The 23,682-nt window shown below is 44.6% G+C and overlaps 1 protein-coding gene across 1 annotated transcript; it reads left to right on the plus strand.

Moving 5' to 3' along the window:
• The first annotated feature begins 3,848 nt into the window (after nt 1–3,848).
• On the plus strand, nt 3,849–23,030 carry METTL24 (methyltransferase like 24). Its single transcript, XM_019613555.2, has 2 exons — nt 3,849–4,104; nt 22,186–23,030. Exons 1-2 carry the CDS (start codon nt 3,910–3,912, stop codon nt 22,498–22,500), a joined length of 510 nt encoding a protein of 169 aa, XP_019469100.2. The 5' UTR covers nt 3,849–3,909; the 3' UTR covers nt 22,501–23,030.
• Nucleotides 23,031–23,682: the final 652 nt, after the last annotated feature.

A 23,682-nucleotide genomic window follows, 5' to 3' on the forward strand; every position in this document is an offset into this window, starting at 1 on the left:
TTTTTCTTTCTCAGTTTTTCCCATTGCTGTGAAAGTGTTATCTCACACTTAGGTCCAGATTATACCTGCTCAGCTGCAGTATTGGCACATTGCCTCAGGCTCCTTTTGGTTTTGTGCAGGGAGAGGGGTATTTGGTTGGAAAATCAGGTAAGCTGAGCAACCTTCTGGAGGCAGCTGTAGCTTTCCTTTGAGTATAGGGGAAGTCTAATGTGACTGCTGACTTTTAATGTCTTGGCAAAGTACCCGTTGTTCAGTGGAATTAACTTGAAGGGTAACATCTACATTACGTGCTCATTAATGTTGGACCTGAGCTCTGGTGCTAACGTGCCTTTATTGATATTTAGCCAGACACAAAGCAGAGTTGATTTAATCTGTTCTGGAAAATGTAGGTTTGACAGAAAGCTGACCAGCAATAAGATAAGTTGCTGATGATTGTGAACAAACCTGAGCTAGTGAGTATATTCCAATATTTCATGTGGAGCTGCTCTTGATACAGTACAGGGAGCCCCAGTGCCAGACTTTCTGTAGCAATGGCGCATTAGGCTTAGCAGAGATTGAAACTGATGCTGTCTCTCCCATAAATCACCAGGTACACACGTGCAGTAAATAACCAGCTGTGATGTCTCTCATGAAGCAGCTAAAAAGTAAAGAAGAAATATTTGGGCTTAAGGAGGAGCAGTTTTTCAATCTTCAAATTCTCTCTACAGCTTTTGGAGCTTGTTACTGCATGAGTGTTCTGTCAGACTCGCTTCCTTTAGCTTTATGACAGGCAGAAAAATAATTTTGTTCTGAGCAAGACAAAAATGCCCTTTAAATATTTTTGTTATCTCATACACTTCATAAAGAGCAAATGGGGAGCAGCTGCTTTCAACAAAGAACTTCTTAGCAGAAGGAATGGATGGAGGACAAATGTGAAAGTTCAGCGTGAGTGTGACTGGGAATCCTGAATTAAATCCATAAATCATTAGAAATTGAAGAAAACTTGCTGCCTAGACGTTGCCTTCGTGTATGCAGTTGAGAAGGTTGCTTGTGAATGGGAGTGAGCAGCGTCTGTGATTTCTAGAGGTTTTTTTCAAATGAGCATTAGTGGCTTCCACTACTGGAAGGCAGCAGTGTTTGTGCTTGGGGGCACAGTTTCCTGGTGTGATATGTAATTGCAGTGTGCATTAGTGAGCTGTAGTTATTAGTGCTAAATCTGCTTAGATTAAGCTAAGTCTGGTACAAACATAACAGGCAGGCATTGGAGCTGCCTGATATAAATGAATAGGATATCAGAAACGTAGCCGTTGAGGTTTAAAGAGTCTTACTGCAGTGCCACTTGAAACCTATTTTAAGAGGCTCTTAATGTGTAGGGGCTTTAGAATCCAGGCAGGGGATGCTTCTTTTTATTATGAGCTGCAGAACGTGGTTATATATCTGTCTTTGAAGGAAAGAAAAAAAGAGACAAAACAGTAAGACCACAAAGGGAAAGCTGGACCCTAATGTAGATGCTCTTATGCCTCTGTCCTGTGGTCCCTTTGGGACCTGGAGTACCCCATGGGAACTGGCTGTGGGAACACAAGCGTGCTCCTCTCGCATGGGCCCATCTGCAGGATGCATTTTCTGCTGCTTTTAAGGCTCACCTTCTCCCCTGCTGCAAGGTCAGTCTGCAATCCTTGTCTCTGGAGATGAGTTTTGTCTTCTGTTTTGCAGGAAGAACAGGTTCGTGTCCCTAGTGTTTTTGATTTATGTTACTGGAGAGAGCAGCTGGTTCCTCCTGATGGCCTCTCTGTTCTTCTGTGACATTTCTTAAGGTCGTCTTCTTTTATTTATTTATCTTTTTCAAGTAACAGAAAGTCTTCCTTAGGAAGCCTCATTTGTTTACTTCTCCCGTGCTGTGTTCTCACTTGGTGAGATAACACATGAGCCTTGCATTTTTCAAATCTTCTGAAGATGACTGACCTTATTTTGTCTTACAAACATTTGTGATTGATTAGATCTCTCTTCAGGCATAAATTTGATCTGTTGCCAGAGTGTCAGATGATATACCAGCACTTTCTTCACCCTCAACTATTATTTGTTCTGTTTTGCACCACTTTGCAGTCCACGTGTGAATAACAGTCTGCTCAAAGGCAGCCTGAGGTCTGCCTGCATCGGAAGCATCTGGCCCTCTGGATTGCACCAGCTGCAACTGTTAGAAGTGTGTCACAGATGCATGTGTCCATGGGTTGGTGCTAGGCTCATCGCTCTAATGCTGTATTTGTCCCAAACAATTTGCATTTTGTTCATTTGCAGCCAGCTTTTCATTCCAGAGGGATTACACTGGTCTTCATTCATCTGTGTCCCTTCTGTAGAATGCTGTATGCAAACAAACATGCCAATTCACTTGGTTAACTTTGGAACTTTTTTTCCTGATGTATTTTGAATGTATTAGAAGAGAACTGCTCTCTTTCTCTCCTACACATCTGTATAGGCTGGAATCATGTGAAATACGATTGTTCTTAAAAGTATGTTGTGCTGTTCTTGCAGTTTTTATATCCTTCTGCTTGCCCAGGACTCCTACAGAGAAAATGGTTCAGTGGAGAAGCTTTTGGGGCAGTGTTGTCCTGGTCTTGGTCAATGGTAAAGCAGGTGTGATGCCAGATTAGTAACTTCCAAATCATATCTGCTTCGCAACTTTGTTTCAGGAGTTGGGTTCATTTTAGTATAGCAAAATACCATCTATGCAAAACATTTAGTGCTGGCTTCGTGTCATATCCTAGCAGAGTGTGAGGTAAAATTTATCACATTTTATATATTGATGCAATTAGCCAGAATTATTTCAGATTCAAATATTTTTTAAGATAAATGCTTAAGTATAATTGTCTAGCAGATCACAGAGGCAGCACATTGAAAAATACTGCCCTGCAGTGGTTTGTTTCTGGTGGGTAAAGGCCATGCTATCACTATGGAGTGGATATTCTCCATTAGTATGACTGGTTGAAGCACTGATTAAAAAACTTGATTACCTCTCCTGCGCTACCTGTGTGTGTTTCCAACAGCATGATTTTGATTAAGTTTAAGGGTTAGCACATGATTTCAACCGTGCTTGGTACAAACCTGTATGGGCTGCAGTGAGGAGGGCGTCGTATTTCAGACAGTGGGGAGTGCCTGCAGGCCAGATATCTGATTGCATGGCAATGATTTCTTGAATCCTGTGTGAATCATTTTGCAGTAGGAGGCAGGAATATGGAATAGCCTCATAAAGCGCATATTTTCCTTGCAGAGACAGGGAATGCAGTGACACATTTTTTTTCTGTACAGTGGGGCTGCTTGTCTGTCTTCTTCTTTCGGGATCTTTGTGAAATTAGCATTAATCTTTCTTTGAGTGTAAAAACACTTCTGCTGTTGGGAAGGAAGCAGTTTTAAATTTACGTTTTGATTTTCCTGTGCAAGGAGGAGAAAGAAAGAAATTTGGTTCTTGTGTCCTGTCCCAGTTGTTGGCCATTGTGGCACATAGTTGTATAGGCATAGCAGAAAATATGCTGATTTTTTTTTTACAAAATGGTGTTGTATACATTTTGATTACATATTATTATATATATATTATATATATATATTCACTATTCCATTTCTATTCCTTTAAATTTCCTTTATCTAAGTACTTATTCTAAATCTTCAGCATACATCATTGCAGTCTATCAGCTTTATTTCTGGTAATCTCGTCAGAATTAGGATTAAGTTGTGCTCAGTGCCATGGATAAATCTGAAGAAGCAACAGAACAGTTCCTCCACTTTGCTTCAGAAACTAACAAGCTGAATTTTCCCTTCTTGCATGCTCATGAGCCCTCAGGATGTTCTACTCACCAGTAGGTCTTTTTGCAGCATTAATGATTGCATTCTTTTTTGTTTTGTAGACTGGGCAATGATGACAACCAGTTTGAGATCAGCATGGCTAACAGTGGATGCGAGGTGCATCGCTTCGATCCCAGCATTAAGTCAGCACACATCCAGGAGGGTCAGCACCTCTGGTATCATCGCCTGTCCGTTGACTGGAGGGATCCCAACCCAGCCATTGCTGCACACAAACTTCACAGCAACACAAAGAAGCTGGGCACGATATTGAATGAATTTGGACATCAGAAGGTAAAGACTTGGGTGGTACGCTTCTGACTGTTGTGAAAGCTGCAGAGCTTCATTCTAGAGCAGGGGATTGGACCAGATGGCCTGCAGAGATCCCTTCCAACTTCAGCCTTCCTGTGAATTCTGTGATTCTTGTTCTCTCAGGTGCTCAGGTGCTTTCCCAGGTGATCACCTGACAAAATACTTGCAGTGCATTTCTTCATGGAGTGTCTTTTCCATCTTGCTTTTTTCCTAGCTCTGGTAACAGCCACTTTGTTTTTAAATTGCAAGCCGTATGTTTAATACTTTCCTTCTCCTCCCTTGCTTTTCTATTCAGCTGGCTGGTGACACTGAGTGTTCATTTTTCCAGTCCTGTGGAAGTTCTGGTTGTTGCCTGACTAAGAGTTCTAAAATACTCATGCTGTGCAGTTTACAAAGAGAAGAAATATTTATAGCAACAATTAGAAGAAGTAATGGGTGGGCTGTTTATGATTGCAGGGTCACTAATCCTAATTACAGTCATCAACAAAAACATCCTGTTTTGAAATTGGCAGAACTCTGTTTTTTTAACATTTCTAATTTTTTTTTTAAGGAACTGTAAATACACCAGAAATGTTAGGTTCTCAAATAACTATTGCCAAAAGACATGTGAGGAAGTACCTGACACACAGGATTAGGTTGCTTTCAAGAGAGATTTTCCCTCAGAGAATATACTAGTTGAAATTGAAATGCTAATATACTTCATTGCCTGCAGCTAGTTCTTCATGTCTTTGTGGGATTTTTTTTTTTTTTTTAATAGGCAGCCTGAGCTAAGGAGAGCTTTTCTGTAGGATTTACAAAGCAAGCAAGCAGTGCAACATGTGTTTGGTTTGTTATTATAAAATTCAAGATGTCCTTTTCAGTTCATTTCTTGCTTTTCTTTAGCATTTTCTTTTGGTTCAGCTCTTCTGATTGAACCATTTTGAAGAGAAGAACAGAAAAAGCAGCTTTGTTTTTTCTGCTTCTTAGTCATTCTGTAGTTGTACTAGCTTGTGCGTTAGTGAACCATCTGGGGGGAGAGAGATGGCTTTCCTTTGACGTATGCCTTACATTGATTGTTTTGATTTTAGAAGAATCAGTCACAAAGGAAATGATTAATGACCTGATCCAGAAAAAGCATGTGAATGTTGTGATATAGCAGACCTTGCTGGGAACAGCTGATTGTTTATCATGGACTGGTACAGAGTGTTTGTGAGACCTGCTGTGAATTACAGGAGTGCAGCTATGAATTCTGAGCCTATAGCCTTCAGGGTGAAAACTGCCTGATGTGAAAGCACCCTGCTGGAGGGCATTCCAGAACCAGTGCACATGACATGTGGGATCGAGGTTTTCTGCACAGCACAGAGTTTAGTTTAGTGTGTTGGCATGTTGTGAACTCCACACATGCCCCTTAGACTGTGATCATTCAAGCTGCTCCCCTGTGCAAAGTTATGGCATTAGTGAAGTCATGAGCTGACTTTGCCCAGCAAGTGTACAGCCATTGCATACTTCACAGTCTGACAGAGTCATAGAATTGTTTGAGTTGGAAGGGACCCTAAAAGGCCAAGTAGTGCAACTCTCCTGCAGTGAACAGGGACATCTGCAGCTAGATGAGGTTACTCAGAGCCTGTCCAACCTGGCCTTCAGCATCTCCAAGGACAGGACTTCAACCACCTCTCTGGGCAACCTGTTCCAGTGCTTTACTGCCCTTAATGAAAAAAAAAAAAATATTCTTGTATCCAATCTAAATCTCCCTTCTTCAGTTTGAAACCATTTCCCCTTGTACTATTGCAACAGGCCTTCCTAAAAAGTCTCTCCTCTTTTTTCTTATAGCCCCATTTTAGATGCTGAAAGGCCTCTTTAAGGTCTCCCCAAAGCCTTTTCTTCTCCGAGGTGAACAGCCTGACCTCATAGTGGAGGTGTTCCATCCCTTGGATCATTTTTGTGACCCTCCTCTGGATGTGCTCTAACAGACCCACATCTCTCCTGTTCTGAGGATTCTGCATCTCCAGATGAGGCCTCACCAGCACAGAGTAACAGGGTAGGGTTCCTCCCTTGACCTGCTGGCTAAGCTTCTTTTGATTCAACCCAGGATATGGTTGGCTTTCTGGGCTGTAAGGGCACATTGCTGGCTCACATGAGACTTGCCATCCTCTAGTACCCCAAATTCCTTTTTGGCAGGGCTGCACTCAATCTTTTTATCCCTCACCTTGTATTGGTAGTGAGGGTTGCCATGACCCAGGTGCAAGACCTTGCAGTTGGCTTTGTTGAACCCCATGAGGTTCTCCAGGACCCACTGCTTGGGCCTATCTCAGTCTGTCTGGATGGCATTCTGTCCCTCAGGCGTGTCAGCCATACCACACAGCTTGGTGTCATCCACAAACTTGCTAAGAGTGTATTTGATCCCACTGTTGATGTCATTGGTGAAGGTGTTAATTAAGAGCATTGATTTCAGCTCTGACCCCTATGGGACACCACTCATCACTGATCTCCATCCTGACATTGAGCCATGGATCACTACTCTCAGGGTACAATCTTGCAATCAGCTCCTCGTCTACTGAAGAGTCCACCCATCAAAATCATATCTTTCTGATTTAGAGAGAAGGATATTGTGGAGAACCATGTCCAAGGCACCTTGCTGAAGTCCACATAGATTATATTAGTAGCTCCTCCTTTGTCCACTAATGCAGGTATGCCATCATAGAAGGCCACTAGGTTAGTCAGACAGGACCTGCTCTTGGTGAAGCCATGCTGGTTGCTTTGCATCACCTCCCTGTCTTCCATGTGCCCTAGCATAGCTTCCAGGAGGATCTTTCCCAGCACAGAGGTGGAGCTGACAGGTCAGTAGTTCCCTGGGTCATCCTTTTTGCCTTTCTCAAAAACAGTCGTGATAATGCCTTTTTACCAGTTACTAGGGACTTCACCTGACCACTGTGTCAGATAAAACTGAGAGTGACTTGGCAGCTACATTAGCTAATTCCCTCAGGATGCATTTGTCGGGATACATAGACTTATGGAAGTTTGGGTTCCTCAGGTGGTCGTGAACCTGATCTTTGTTTGCAGTGGGAGAATCATTGCTCCCCCAGTTCCCACCTTTTGACTCATCTGATTGAGGGGTGTGTGAAGAGCAATTGCCAGTAAAGGCTGAGGCAAAAACGTTGAGTACCTCAGTGTTCCCCTTGTCCATTGCTAACCAATCTGCCCTTGTTGCTCACTGTAGTTGGAGTAAGCGTTCTTGGATTTTCCTTTTCTGGTTGACATACCTGTAGAAGCCTTTCTTGTTCTTCTTTGCGCCCCTTGCCAAACCCAGTTCCAATTGGACTGTGGCTGCCTAACCCTGTCCCTATACAGCCTAGCAGCATCCCTATACTCCTCCCAGGATACCTGTCCCTACTTCACATTTGGGAAATACCCAAAGAAATCTATTCTACTTACATCCTCCTACTTGATTTGTCTCTGCTTGGAGGGCAGCCTGAGAGGCTGTTGGCCTTAAGACGCCATTAAGCTCCAATTTATGACAAGGACATCAAAGTAAAAACTGTGTCATTCACATTTTCATTCTTCCAGTGAATACAATTGAAATGTTTCCATAATTAAATTAGTAAGCTAATTCAAAGCAGTTTCCAGAATATTTTCCAAAGTACTTTTTTTTTTCTTCTTCTTCAGTTAGAAATTTAAAACATGTTCTTCATTCCATTCTTAGTAATTTTAAAAATCCTTACGCCTACCCTCAAAGCTGCTCTGTTACCACTTCAAGGCGGGAATTCCAAGCAACATCATTTGAAGTTAATGCCTACTTTTCTCCTTGCTTTTATCCTTTAAGATCTGGGATTTGATCCAAGACCCTCCAAGTAAATGAGAATTTTTCCACTGACGTCAGGGACTTTGGATTGGGCTGTTGAAGAGGGGACCGACAAGACCTCCTGCAGTTCTTGCCAGTACAGTCTTGAAAAGAAACCATGCAGTTTGGGCAATTTTAGGGGCTTGTGTGCAAGGACATCAAAGAACTTCACAGGCTTATTTCCCCTATGGCTTGGATGAGAGCGCAACTGCTGTAGTTTAGTTGGTGCTGGGACCCCTTCAACAGAAGTGGAAACTGTTATCATGACAAGAAACACAAGCGAGTCTTTTGCTGTTAGAGTGGATTTGAGAGAGCATTAAAAGAACTTGATCTTTCTAAAACACTGTGACATAGCAGTTCTAGTCCTGTGAGGAGTGTAAATAGCCCAGAGGTGGAGGAATCATCTAATACTATAATAAGATGAGATTGAAAAAGGAAACATGCAACCAGAGTACTTGGGGAACCTTTGTGAAAGAGATAAATCTTTTAAGTGCTGGAATAATCTCCAAAAGCTGCAGAGAGTCCTGTTTCCTGGATGCAAATCTAGGCTGAAAATTTAATGTATATCTTTTGAGAATAGTATTTTATCAGCCGTGGGAGAGGATAAAGATTTAACAACTTGATCTTTCTCATCTTTTTTTTTTTCCCACTAATCTTTTGCTGCATATGGCCACTGTATAGTATACTGCTGATAAATAGTGAAGAAAAGCCACTCAACGCATAAAATTTTGTTTATTATTTTAGTAGAATACAGCTTTGTGAAAACTGGCTCTTTCATATTCTCTCACTGACTGCTAGGGTGGGGAGTGGTAAGGTACTGCTGTTCCCTTTGGATAGCTGATAGTTGAATGGGGAACACCCTTCAGATGGGATCCCTGGATAACTGAAGGCAGAAGGGATTTTAGGAGGCCTGTAGTTCAACTGCCAGCTCAAAGAAAGACCAGCTCTGAAGTCAGGCTGCTCAAAGCTTTATGCAGTCTGGTTTTGGAAGGCAACAAGTTTTCTCCAAAATAGAGGCTGCACAGCTTGTCTAGGCAAGCTATGGGCATGCTTGGCTATCCTAGTAATGGAAGAAGTTTCTCCTTATATACAATCTGGAATCCCCCAATTTCACTGCGTCTGCTGTCTCTTGTCTTCCTTCCGTGCACTGCTGAAGAGCCTGTTGCTTTCTACTTGGGGACTTCCTCGTAGACTCTCAAGGCTGGTGACCATTCCCCTTGCTAAAAGCCATCTCCTGCCAAGGTTGAACAAACCCCATTCCCCCAGCCTCTCCCCAAAGGGTAATTGCTCCAGCCAACAACCATGCTTGGCTCCCTGTTGAGCTTACCTCAGTTTATCTTTGTCTGTATAGACGCATCCCGTGCTGTTGGCCTTCTTTGCACCATGACCCCCAGGGCCTTTCTGTGGAACTGCTCCCAATGAGCCAGGCAGATTTCCAGCCCGAATTATTGCAGGGCCTCTTTCCTCACCTGTAGGACTTTGCTCTTGATGAATTTCATTGGGTTTCTGTTGGCCCGCCCCTCCAGCCTGCCTGGGTTCCTTTGGATGGCAGCTCTACCCTTGGCTGGGTACTGACTGGTCCAGCCAATTTGCTATTAGCCACAGACTTGGCGAGGGTGAAGTTCATCAACTCCTCCAGATCACAGATAAAGATGTCAACAAGATAAATCCTAGTATAGACCCTGTGCTTGTAACTGACTTCCACATAAATCCTCTGAGCCCAACCATCCAACCAGTTTCTTACTCATCTTGCAGGAGCAAGGAGAGTTCATTTTCTTTTCAGTCATGCATCTTCATTTGTGCAAGCTCTTAATTCAGTAGTAGTTTGCCTTGCCTTTTTCTGGATCTCTGCTGGTTGGATTTTGTGTACTGCTACCAGTAAGGTTGTGTTCAGCTCCTTCCATTCAAATCCCCTTGAACAAATTGTATAAAAAAGACCATATTGTGCCATTGTAGGTTATTAAAAGAAACGCAGAGAGATCTTTAAGTCCCAGGTTTGATTTGGAGGCTTTAAGTTACACTGGCTTCTGCATGAAGGATTGTGTGACAACTTGGCCAACAGATGTCCGTTTCATGTTTTAGAATGGACTTAGTTTAAAGCTTTCGAATGCAAAAACCTTTTCCCTTTCACCTGTTATTTAATACTCAACACAACTTTAAAACTTTACACCCTGCAGCCATACCGATTAATGACCTCATCTCCTCCTAGGTAAGTGATTTATCCCTTGCTTCATCTCCTAAAGCAGGTACTGCAGAGTCTATTTCATGCTGCACTTAAAGCTCTTTGAAAATTGGTGTGGAAGAGGAAAGATTAAAGAAAATTGATTTACCATTTTGATTTTAAATCACCTCTGTTGGTACTACATCAATAAATACAAAATAAAAGCCCAGGAAAAAGATTTATAACAAGTTAATTGCGCACAAAGGTTGGATTTTAACAAAACAAAAAAGTAACTCTCCAGATTGGGAAAAGCCCACCTTCAAGTTTTGGAGCAATCTAATCCATGCAGCTGCTCATTACTTTGTGCTCCTTGGGACTACAGGGACCAGAACAGTCTTCTGAATTTTTGATTCTGCCCTGAGCTCAGGATGAGGAGCCAGGAGCTCAGAGCTGTATCCTCTTGGCCTCTGCCACTGCAGCTACAGGTGGCTCCGCTCAAAGCGCTGGGCTGGGAGCACAAGTTCACATCCAATCTCTACTGCATTTAGTGTAGTGTCAGAGAAGACCAAATGGGACCGGATCTCTTGAATCACTGCATCATGCACATCTCTAAGTAAATGTTTGGAGTTCTCTCTTAAAAGAGGCTTGATTTTTTTTTTCTTTGCTATACGGTGCTTATTTGGGTCTTTTCCAGAATCTCAGTTCTAGAAGAAAGAAAAACATCCGTAATCTAATTTTTTAGCTTTGCTATTTTCAGATCTTTAGGCTTAAGTGGCCCTTTTTCTGCAGCTCCGTTCTACTCCCTAGATGTATTTGTGAAGAACAGTCTTTGCTTAGTTAGGGTTATCATACTGGCCTCTATGTCTCCTCTGACAGGCAAGAGCCTGTGTTTTTCATGCCATTTTGTTACTGTATCTCAGAGGCACAGCCCAGCTGAGTCAGGCAGTTTCCCTTTTCCCATTCTTCTCTTTTTCTTAAATAACAACATTTCAGAATGCCATCAAAAAAAGAGTGTAAGTGCTGAAGTGTAAGAAAATTCCATTAGAGTCAAATGCTATAAGAAATTCTCCAGACCTGCAAGAATCACTTTCTTTCTCATCTGAGCCAGATTAAATTACTGGAGTACCCAGAGGACAGTACAAAGTTCCCACTTTTCTGTCTGGTGGAGAATTATCTCAGCAGCCCTCAGTTGTGATAGTTGGAATTGTTTTTAATTAAGAAAACAATTTGCAGTTTTGTATTTGCTATAGGATGATGGCTGCTGAAAGTCAGTTTACCAATGCTGTGAACAGCATTGTTCTACTGTAGTGACATACACAATGTGTGTGTATCTGGGCTTTTGTTTCGTTTTTAGAAAGCAGTGAGAAAATACTAGCAGATGTGACCTGAGCTATGCTGATAATGTGTGCATGTGTAAGTGATCCAGGAGGAGCAGAGGGGATAAGGAGTGGAGACTTGCTACTGTGCAGTGGGAGCGGTGTGGTAGGCAAGGTAGGCAAGCAGTGCAGTGCAATCAGATGTGGCGGGGCTGTGAGGGGGACTTCAGTAGGGCACAGAGAGTGAGTGCATACTTAAAGATTCTCTACCTTAATCCTCTCTATCTATTGTTTGTCTGTTCAGAGCCAGCCTGGTATTTCTGTGTGGGATCTGAAAGACATGAATGAATGTGAGAGATTAGGCTGGGCTTATGGCATCAGGAAAAGCTGTAGAGTGTGAAGAGCTGTGATGGTGATTTCAAACCCAGCTGTGTGCTCAGCATCTGTCTGAGAAGTCCTGAGATTTAGACTTAAGAGTTCTGCAGATGGCTTACACCCTGATCTCTGTTCTCACTGTGCTGAAAGGAAGAGCACCAGAGATGATAACATCAGGCAAGCTAGCTAGAAAATGTAAAATAGTACCTTTTTAAAGTCATCCATCAAAGCAAAAGCTCAGAGTGCTGGAAAGCATATAATCCAACAATATGCATCTGCCTCTAGCTCTGCAATTTGATTCATGAGTTCAGGTGAGATTTATTGCCTGTAACACACACATTCGGTCTCACTGAGGTGGTGTCTGTATATGCTGGCCCCAACTCACTGTCAGTGTAACGTGACCGATTTCCTTGGAGTTACACCAGAGCTGCAGTTTGAGCCCTGTTTGTGTGGCAGACTTTCTGTTTGCAGATGTATCAATGAATTAGGGGATATACTCCTGTTGATGAAAAGTAATGGCAATTGAATCGGTACAGCTGTTTCCAGCTGCATGAGGAGATTCTGCCTTCCACAACCTTATCAGGCTTGCCCCTGAGCAATTTTCAAGCTCCTGACACGCTGTTCCCTGGATGCATGTATTTTTTAATTTCAGTGATAATGAAATCAAGGTAGTAATTGCTCTCTGTTTGCCTAGTCAGCTGTGGCTGCTGCTGCATATGGTATTTTCATTGGAACTAGATTGAAGAGTTTGGCTGCAAGTAGAAATGCTCCTGACAACCTCATATTTCTGCAAGCAAAAGTCTTTGCTTGGTGATTTACTGCTCACCACCTCTCCCACCACGTGCATCATGTGCTAGAAATACATCATCTGCATTCATGTACAGGCCTCTTGCATTTCTTTTTACCTCTTTTAAATTCTCTCCACCAGACCTCAAGATATTGATAGGAGTAGTGGTGTTTCTAGGGAGCAGGTGCTGTTTAGTATGCAATTATCAGGCATGGAGAGATCTTTTAAATGCTAGCGTTGCCATAGCCTTTTCTTCCCTTAGGAAAAAGGCTAGTGCAATGTCTGAATTGTAATGAAAAGTATTTCAGTGCTGAACAAATTATTCAGGTCTTCTTTTAAAAACAACAGCAACAACAAACCAAACAAGAACCCACAACTCTCAAAGCATATTATCGTTGCTCCTGGGCAGTCCCTGCTCCTTTCTCCCACTGCTTTGCTCAGCAGACAGCGTGCGCTGCCCCAGCTTCACAAGAGGTGCCAGATGCAAGACACCTGTAGAGCTCAGCCCCATGTTTGTGCTCCCAGCAGACTTGGCTGTGTTCATTTAGGTACAGTAACATCAACTGGCACTGATTTAATGCAGGCAAGGTGGAGAGTGTCTGCTCAGAGTGACAGTCTGCGACATAATGCTGACTTTATGAGAATTGAGAGCAGTCTCCTTACTATAAGCAACCTGGTCTTTCTCCACTACCCATCTTTCTCATGATTTGTTGATTAACAGTAGCAGATTATTTAGATAAGCATCCTATCCAGAGAAGCTAAGAGTTCTCTAAAATATGTAACTTTCTTTTTCCCCGCATTTGTCCCAGATTCCTCCTAGTAGCCTGTTCCCTCTGCTCTGTCACTGCTTGCAGCTTCTTGAGGACTGGACATTTCTTCTTTTCACCTTAGTGTCTGGATCCTTTCTGGTCTCAGTTTTGACCTGACATCAGTTTAAGGCATCCTACCAGTCCCCAAAATCTGAAATCCAAAGATGAAAGCCTCAGCAGCATTCATCCCTCCCCACTACCCGGATGAAGGCTAATGTCCTTGTATGTAACAGTAGGACATTCAGCGCATTCCTTTTTCTGCCCTCACATTTTCAGGAATGTGCTGCTTTCTTTTTGCTGCTGTTGCAAGCAAACAGCAGGGATGGACAGCTGGACAAACTTAATTGTCCTCCTTAAGACTGAGAACTTTTTGTAAGGACAAGTATTGATAGGACAAGGGGAAATCGTTTTAAACTAGAAGAGGGTAGATTTAGAATAGGTATTAGGAAGAAATCTTTTACTGTGAAGGTGGTGAGACACTGGGACAGGTTGCCCTGTGAGGTTGTGGATGCATCCCTGGAAGAATCAAGGCCAGGCTGGATGGGGCTGTGAGCAGCCTGGTCTAGAGGGAGGTGTCCCTGTCTATAGCAGGGGGATTGGAACTAGATGATCTTAAGGGTCCCTTCCAGTCCAAACCATTCTATGATTCTATGATAACCATAGGAGAAGAGAGGTACGTTGGCACCATGGAGCTCTTGCTCCTCCTAGCATTTACTTCCCAAGATGGCTGAGGCAGTGGTGAGATTGGAGAGTCTGGTGTACAGTATTTATTCCCCTGAGCACACATCTGTTCCCACAGGCCTCCAGCAGCGTCTGGCACAGCACTTCAAAGGCTCGGGGATGAGCAGGGGATGCTCCCTGTGGGGTGGAATGGACGGATGTGCTCCTTACAAAGGAAGCTGTGTGCTCGACTGGGGCTGTGTGTGGAGCAGATATGCCTCCAGCCTGGGCTTCTGGCTGCAGGGGGAATCCTTGCAATATTCAGAATGCTTGTCTGTAAGCTTTGGTGGGCAGAACTCTTGCTGATGATCAGACTGGTAAATAATTTAAGATTTGGGCTTCTGGAGCTGCCTGATGCGAATTCTCCACTTCAGCAATTGAGCTGTGGGATTGAGGGACTTGATGAGATAGTGTTTTGATCTTTTCAGGGTGGTGGAAGAGCTATGCAAATCAGAAAATGTAGCGCAGTACAGGGATCTGCACTTGATAACTGCTGCTGCTCTGTGCAGGCAAGGAGCTCACTGCTGGGGGTATGTTACAAAGCGTGCACGTCTTCATGGTGACCCGTTTGCTATGAGGAGGCATCACTTAAAGCAAGCAGGGAGCTTCCCATTGCCTATTCTGGAAGCTTTTCTCCATTTCACAGCATCACAGAATTATTAAGGTTGGAAAAGACCTCTAGGTTCTTCTAGTTTAACCACCAACCCACTCCCACCATGCCCACTAACCATATCCTTCAATGCCACGTCTACACATCTTGAATATCTCCACCACCTCCCTGTGCCACTGCCTCACCACTCTTTCTGAGAAGAAATGTTTCCTAATATCCAACCTGAATCTCCCCTGGCACAACTTATGGCCATTCCCTGTCATCCTATTGCAGTTCCTGGGAGAAGAGGCTGACCCCCACGTCGACACAGCATCCTTTCAGGGAGTTATGGAGAGTAATAAGATCTCCCCTGAGCCTCCTCTTTTCCACAAAAGAGATAGAGGAGCAAGATGATGAAGGTGTTTGTGACAGGATTGCCTACATGTGATGCCAGCCTACTCTGTGCTAGGGTTTGTAATCCTGGTCTTCGGGTCACTGCATAGGAGCCTTGGTTTTGCTGGGTAGCAAGCTGGACAAGATGTTAAGCACAGTAGCTCTAGCTTTAAGGTCATTATAGCTTAATGCTATCTAAATCCATCAGACTTGTTTGAAAATCAGCTCAGGCTTTGGGACATGTGTATGTGGAAAGTGATTATCAAGTGAGCTGACATCTCTGGCTGGTGTGGTGCCTGGTGTGAGCGAGGGTGGGAGTTTGCTGAGAATTAATTTCACAGTAAAAAATCATTTGCAATGATTGAAAGGCCACAAATGAAACGTGTCAGCCTCTTGATCAAATGCAGGCAGGGAGAGAGGATTTTAGGCCATCCTGATATCTTAAATCAGGTGGCAGTTGGTTGTTCTCAGCTGAAGTGACAATGGAAAAATTCCTGCCAGCTAAAAGGCCCTTTCTCTGCCTGTCCACTGTAGTCAGTGACATGGATTGGCTGGGCTGAGCTGGGGAGATGGCTTTCTCATCTTCTGTGGTCAATCTCCAGAGAGAAATTGCTTCTAGATGGAGCGAGTGTGTGGGAAATGTCCAGGCATCAGAAACCGGCAGAGAATGTAGAAAACAAAAGTGCTGGATCATCCACAGGCTGTGAAGGCATGTCACCATGAGATGAGACCGTGTCCTGAAGAGCTGCTGGGGCTCTGAGCACTCAGTGCTGTGAGTGATGGCTTTTGCTGGGTCCCCTGGGTACATCTGCTTGCCTGGGACCAGCACTGCTTGAGCAAGCTTTGCTGTTTGACAACTGGCCACCAGAGAAATTTAATTAAGTTTTTGTGACATGATTTTGAAATGTATCCTCCAGGTGCATTTCAGTTTATGCAGTAAATATAAAGTGTCTATTAGTGTCCTGCCCCTGCTTTGCAGCAATTTCATGGAGGCACATCAGTGAAACTGGGGAGAAAATATTCCTCTTTAACTGCCAAGGCTGCAGAGAAGCAGTAAGGGCAGAGCCACAAAGCTCGCCTTCATTCCCTGCAGGTGTTCATAGAATAACAAAATCCTTAGGGTTGGAAGGAACCTTTGAAGATCATCTAGTCCAACTCCTCTGCAGTGAACAAGGACACCACAACTAGATCAGGTCAGAGCCTGATCCAGCCTCGCCTTGAAAGTCTCCAGGGATGGGGCATCAACCACATCTCTAGGCAATCTCTAGTTCCAGTGCCTCACCACCCTCACCATAAAATATTTTTTCCTTTTATCCAACCTAAATCTATCCTCTTTGAGCTTGAAGCCATTTCCCTTTGTTCTGTCACCACAGACCCTGATAAAGAGCCTGTCACCTCCCTCAACCTGCTGGCCACGCTTCTTTTGATGCAGCCCAGGATATGGTTGGCTTCCTGGGCTATGAGGGCACATTGGTGGCTCATATCCAGCTTCTCATTCACCAGTACTCTCAGATCTTTTTCAGCAGGGCTGTGCTCAATCCCTTTATCCCCCAGCTTCTATTGGTAGTGAGTGTTGCCTTGAGCCCGATACAAGATATTGCATTTGGATTTGTTGAACCTCATGAGGTTCACCTGGGCCCGCTGCTCAAGCCTGTATAGGTCCCTCTGGATAGCATCCTGTTCCTCTGGTGTGTTGACTGTACCCACAGCTTGGTGTCATCAGCAAACTTGCTGAGGATGCACTCCCACATTGATCCCACTGAGAGTGTCATTGATGAAGATGTTAAAGAGTCTCGGCCCCAGCATTGACCCCTGTGGGTCACCACTCATCTCCATCCAGGTATTGAGATACTGACAACCGCTCTCTGGACTTGATCCTGCAGCCAGTTCTTTATACATTGAACAGCCCGCCCATCAAATGCATATCTTTTCAATTTAGAGAAAAGATAAGCTGTTCAGTGAGCTGTGTGTCTTGTGATACTTTCAGGGGCAGTCACCTCTGTAGTGTATAAAAAGACAAAGAATGATGTAGACACCCAAGTACAGAAACTTGCATTAATACCTTCAACAGGTACTTGAAAATATGCCCAATCTGTCAGGAGCTCAAGCAACACGTTCTTTGGAGTTTTATCTGCTGAAAATACAGATTTGCATTTAGTGAAAGGGAACTCTGTTGTTTCTTTGCTGGTGTGGTCCTTAGTTGAGAGCTGTGATTTAGAAGGATGGAGTGCTTCTGTGCTCCCCTGCTCTGCTCTTTGCTTCCCCGTGCTGAGCTGCTGCTAGCAGTAATGTGGCCAAATTGCTTCCTTGGCTGCTGCTCTCGATTGACTCTGCTCCACGGGGAGCTTCAAATGTGCCCACGAGGCACCACAGAGCTGAGATCTCTCTAACCCTGGTGTTTCAGAAATGATGAAGGCCAACAGAGCTCTGGTTTCCACTTTGGGAAATGATGCACAGTCGTAACAAGTCATTACCCCGAAAGAAGAAAAGAGTGCTCATACCATATGTGGTAACTTCCACTAATTAAAACACATTCTTTTTCAGCTGTTTTGTATGCTTGATTGTGCATGAGGAAAAGCCTTTTTATTTCCCAAGTGTGACTGGTGCAATGCTGCGGTATATTTACAGGGGAGCTAAGTATGGAGAAAACATGATTAAAAAGATACCTTTTTTACTTTTCAGTGATAGGCTACTTAGTTCTAATTGCTCATGTTTTGGCAGACTGGCTTATTTGAAACAGAGAAAGAGAACAAATATATTGTAATCACTCTTGGAATTTGTTTCTGTCCCCCACCTTCACTTCTGCTTCCTTCCCAGCCCCCTAACCCAGTGGTGGTGGGTTATGGGAGGCCACTCCTGGCCTCTGTGCCAAAAGTGGAGTCAGCTGTTTCATTCTCTGAGCAGGAGAGATCTCACACCATGGAGGTACACAGCTCACTCTCCTGAGATCTGATATTGGCTTTTTTTTTTTAAAGGAGAGAAATGTAGGTGGGGGAGTGTGATCCCAAAGGCTGCTAGCCTAACTTAATCTCTTTCTGACAGTGGCCCAGGACCCATTTCTGTTGGAAGATGACAAGCAAACCTCTCTGTCTTTGACAGAGCATTTGTGGCAGATAAGAAGATCCAGCCACAGTGTACAAAGCCTTCAGGCTGCCGATGGCCATCCCTTGCCATAAGGCACCACGGGTCTTAGTTCTCTTTCTGGCATGTACCCCTGGATTTCCCCTCAGAGCTGACTCTAGCTGTGCTCCTGGGTGAGCTGGAGCTCTGCATTTAGGGATTTGTGTGGTGATCCTCTCACTGGCACTGTGCATCAACACGCCGTGGAGGTGGTAGTGCTTCTCTTACTTGAAGCGCATTTCTTATTGCTGGGAGGAAATAAATACCTCTTCATAAAATTCATGTTTGGTGCTAGGAGGATGTGTTTGTTAGGTGCTCAGATGCTCTGACACAAGCTGTTTCAATGCTCATTTTACCCCGTCTGCAGCAGAAAATGGAGACTGTGGGATGAGGTGGGCACTGTGTCCTGAAGGCAGTCACAGGAGTTGTGGTACAGGCAGAATCTTCTTCCAGGCTTCTGAGTGGTGCACGCTACCCAGAGCCTCAAAGAGCCTCTGCTGTGTTCCTCCAGCACATTCCTGTCAGTGCCCTATTGCCCTCTGATCACTTCAGTATGAGGCAGCTCTCTCTGTCCTGCAGACACATTGGTTAGCAGCTGCTTTTTGGATCAGTTTTGTTAATGCAGCGCACTGCATGCAGGGTGCCTGCTGGTCGGCCCCAGAAGCTTGAGAGAAAAAGCAAACAAACCTGGGGGATGATGAGTGGAAATTGCCATGAGAAAAAGGATGTCATACCATAAAGCCAGATCATGGGAAAATAAAAGCAAACACTTAGAAACATTTATTCACAGCTCCTCCCCCTACCATTCCCCCCCCCCCACTATTCCCCCCTCCCAGAGGAGTTTTGAGTAATTTGTTAATCAAAGCTGCTGAAGTACCAGAGACAAAAATGTGTGGCTTCTGAAGTGTTGCAATTCTACTCAGATAGGATCAAAAGAACTTTCAAAATTGCATTGCAGGTAGAACCATGCGTTGCTATCTGAAAAATAAGTAACTGATTTAAATGTATAAAGGGAAACGAGTGAGCTCAACCATGAAGTAGGTCTCAGCTGACTTTCATGAGCAGGATCATTTGCATTCAGCCTGCTGGTGAACCCAGAGGAGCACTACAGGAAGCCATTTCACTGCCCCACATGTGGTGTGCTGATGGGCTCTTAGTTGCAGTCGGACAAGGAAGTACCAGAGCTAAGATTGGCTGTATAACCTTTGTCTCTCCTCCCCATATGTCACAACACAGGCTTTATTTCCATAATCCCACAGTCATTTTCCACCAGCCCCCTGCCTCTGTCAGCGCAGAAGAGGCACAATGTAGCCTGGATGAGCAGATCCCTGCAGCTCAGTGTGCTGTTAGTATGTGGTCATGGACCTTGCTGAAGAGTTTTGTTTCCATCTGATGTATAGCTTGTCCCACTGAAGCCTCACAGGACTTCATGGACACAATGCTCACACCCTTAAGGGCTGAAAACCCTCAGCTTGCATATTTGAGACCAGAAACATCTAGCATGTAACATCTCCCAGTTCTTGTCACCCTGTGTCCCTAGTGGGACACCTCCACCTAGGAGGTAGGGGGAGCACAGCCCCTGAGGCCTGGCATGCCTGTGAGCACTGTTTGTCTCAGTAGATCAGAGCTGGGGCCTCCAGTTGGCCACCTGGAGAACAAGGGAAGGTCGAAGTGACCTCATGTAGCAGTGTGGGTTTGGATCTCATTTCCCTTTGCTGGATTATGAGCTGGAAGCTAAGAGGCACCAAGCTCTTCTCCTTCCATTGGTTTTCTCTTCCATGCCCTGGCTGTCCTTTGGGCCATCGGGGAGCACAGACTGTAGAGCTTTGGGCATCCAGGTGTGGCCAATGCTTGTACTGTAGGCCCAGGTGGGCTGCAGGACTTCTGCCATAAAGTGAGACCTGCTGTGCAGGAAGCCCAGGAAGCCCACACAGATACTGTCATTAACTTTTGCTTTGTAAGATTAGGGTTAGGTTAAGTTTTGTGTCCAGCCCCACCACTAGCCTGTTGCTCACTGGGTTGGTTCTGATGCAGATTGGGACTCACTTTGTAATAGGTTTGCCTTGCTTCATTGTCCCCATTGGTGACAAAATCAACCCACTGATTTAAGGTGGGAGTGGGTTGATGGTTGAACTAGATGATCTTAGCGATCTTTTCCGACCTTAATGATTCTGTGATTCCATAACTCTAAGACTACGGTGAATTTGAATTGGGAATTGCTCTACTCTTAAAACTTCTTGTCCTGTTTTCTTTGGCCTTGTGATTTTGGTCCTACTCTCTGGCCTCCCGAGGTAAGGGAAGAAAAAGAAAAGAGAGAAGCAATGTGGCTGCTTCATCCTCTGAGCAGCACATGCCTGTGGAAGGCCAAGTTACTTACAGCCTTGCTCCCTAGGTGTTAGACTCTTGAAGGATATTGATGTGCCTTCAGGGAGGAACCAGCAGCAGTTGGTTGGACTGAGTTCTGTCTTCTTATCCCCTGGTAGTCCCTCAGAGAAGCACAGTAAGTGCAGCCTCTTCTAACAGTGGTGTTTCTGTGTACAGCTGTGTTATTGTGCCCTTACATCCAGGCTCTTAAGAGTCTGCCTCAGCTCACTAATGGCACTTCATCAGCTGTAGTGGGGCCTGCCTGCTGACTTGTAACATTTCTGCCGATTTTTCAATTTTTTTTTTCTTTTTATGCTCTTGACTCTAAGTAAAGTCTTCAGTTTTCACTTCAGACACATTCTGAGTGTGAGCAGATGGGCACAAGCAGCAGCTCAGGTGGAACCAGTGCAGGCAAACCACACTTCTCAGGGAGTTGCACTTGCTCTGTCCTAGGGAGAGGTGCCCTTCAGTTTGTGTGTGCCTCTGCAGGACATTGCTTCTTACCAGGTGTGATATTTTGATGAAACACTCTTTTTATTATTAGAAGATACAGCCCCTACCCCAGCTCATCTCTAAACAAAATCAACCCGTACTTATGTTGAGCTGTGAAAAATTGGTTTTCTGAATATACAACTGCATTAGTAAATAATGGCCTAAAATCAAATTAAGGCACTCTTTCCATGGCATCTTTCCTGACATCCCTTACTGTTCAGAGGAGCTGCCCATCAATCTCTGCAGTCACTGCATACTTTTCCATTGAATTCATCCTCCTTGCTGAGCGTGATGCTGCAGGAACTGCCAGCAGCAGCTTGACAGTGGGTGGTTCGTGACCTGTGCTGCTCAGAGCCTTCATTTCTCTTTGCCCATCTCTGGCATGTGTGTGCTGTGTGCAGTCACTGCCTCCTCATGCACTGCACTGTCAGATCCTCAGGACTGGAACCGTCAATGCATGCATGTGGCATCTGGCAATGAGGACCCTGGTCTGCTGTGGTGCAAGTAAAGTTACTGTGAATAAATTTTGCTCTGTACAGGATTTTTGTGATGGAGAAGTAAGGAACAGTAAGGCATTGGTGTGTCTTTGTTTAGTATAACGAGTGCTGCCACAAGATCTGTGAAGGGCCACTAACACGCTTTGGCTGTAAGATCAGTCTCGAGTACAGAGCTTTTCAGACCAGGTGTCAGAGGCAGGAGGAGAAGGGCGGTGAGCAGGCAGGCATGGAGCTTCATATACTGCCCTGTCTGTCCTAGCCCATGTGTTCTGAGATGATTATCTTTAAATATGAAATATTATCTTTAAATACACGAGAGCAATTATGTGTATAATAAACTGGGAAAGCCTGGCTTTGGATCTTGCTGACATTAGGAAAAATTTCTTCTCAGAAAGAGTGGTGAGGCAGTGGCACAGGCTGCACAGGGAAGTGGTGGAGTTACCATCCCTGGAGGTATTCAAGATACGTAGCTGTGGCACTGAGGGATGTGGTTAGTGGGCATGGTGGGGATGGGTTGGTTGGTTGGACTAGGTGATCTTAGAGGTCTTCTCTGACCTTAATGATTGTATGACATTCATTGCAAAGCCTGTCATTTTCATATAGCAATTATGTTTTTGTTTTAGATTGACGTCCTCAAGGCAGATGTGGAGAGTGCGGAGTGGAAAATTTTGGAAAACCTGATTCTGGAAGATGTTGTTGAGCAGATAGGGCAGCTGGTCTTTGAGGTGCACATCCACTGGCCTGGTTTTGAGGTCAGCGGCAATGACAGCACTGTGGTGCGGTACTGGTACAGTCTGCTCCGAGAACTGGAGCTGAAGGACTTCAGGCTTTTCCATACCTACAAAGACTTAACAAAACCGCAGATGTTTCTGAAAAAGGAAGCCTTCAACGCCAGTAGCTGTTACACACTGAGCTGGGTGAATACAAGATGGAAATAGCAGAAAGGAATCTATGACGTGTGACTGTGAGCCATCTGTCCCATAACATTATTAAGGAGGACCTTAGAGTCACTGGCTGAAGTTGCCGAATAAGCATACAGCGATTGCTGGTGGAATGGGCTGGCATTTGTTTTTAAACACTGTCAAAAGAGCTAAAAGTGGAGCCTGGTCTTTTTGGCTTGTTTCTAGTTCAGGTGAAGTTCCACAGTGCCTTTTCTAGCACTGCAGCTGGCTGCCTCCTGACTCCTTCCCATAGAGCTCCCTGGCCCTGCCTCTCTCCCTGCCAGGGGCACACGGATGCTTGCAGAGGTGGTGGTTCTGATCTTGGGGACACAGGAGCATGTTCTGCTCTGCATGTGGGCTCTGAGCGCTGGCATGCAAGATGGATGCAGGGTGCTCCCAACAACCCAGCTCAGCCATTCCCTTAGAAGCTAAGCAATGAGAGGGAGCTAAAAACTATGTAGCAGGTGGTTTATTGTTATTTTAATTAATAATTTTGACATTAAACTTTGCATTGAAATACAAGATCACACCTCTTCCATGTCTTTCTCGTTCTTTGCAGGGCTTGAAATGCCTGAAATGAGTCAGGCCTTGAGCATCAGTGTTGGCCACAGAGGCTGCAGACCTTGGGCTTCTTTGGAAGAGGCTTCAAAGCCCCCTGCCATGATGGTGAGGGCCTGGGTGGTGCAGGACTTGTGGGACTGGAGAGGGTTTGAATTTCTTCAGTGAAGGTCAGTTCTGTGTCCTCACACACTCAGATGTGTATCAGCCTTCCAAATCACACTGGAAATGTTAACTTGTGGTTAAATGTCAGACCCTTTCTGTTTTAAGAAATGCATGCTGGCTTTCAATCTGCTGCCTTTCAGCCTCACTGACAGTGCCTTGTTGTGCTGTGTGAAGTGAGTTATTGCCTCTCTGGTCCCATTTTTACTTCCTTTTAAATGCTAGCCCATCCACTCTAGTGGCACTGGGATTTTCTGAACTGGAGTTTAATTCTAAGGGATCTCTTTGTGGGTTTGTGTGCACTGAACACCTTAGCCAGAGAAGGAGGAGGACACAGAGGACAGACCAGGCCTGCTGGTGCTCCCAGCTGTGCCTGTGTGCTATGTGGAGCAGTGCAGGAGGTGTGCAAAGGCTCTGGGTATGGCTGCCTGGTTGTCACATTAATGAGCTCCCTGGCAC

Source organism: Meleagris gallopavo, chromosome 2 (assembly GCF_000146605.3).
Source record: "Meleagris gallopavo isolate NT-WF06-2002-E0010 breed Aviagen turkey brand Nicholas breeding stock chromosome 2, Turkey_5.1, whole genome shotgun sequence".
Lineage (NCBI taxonomy): Eukaryota > Metazoa > Chordata > Aves > Galliformes > Phasianidae > Meleagris > Meleagris gallopavo.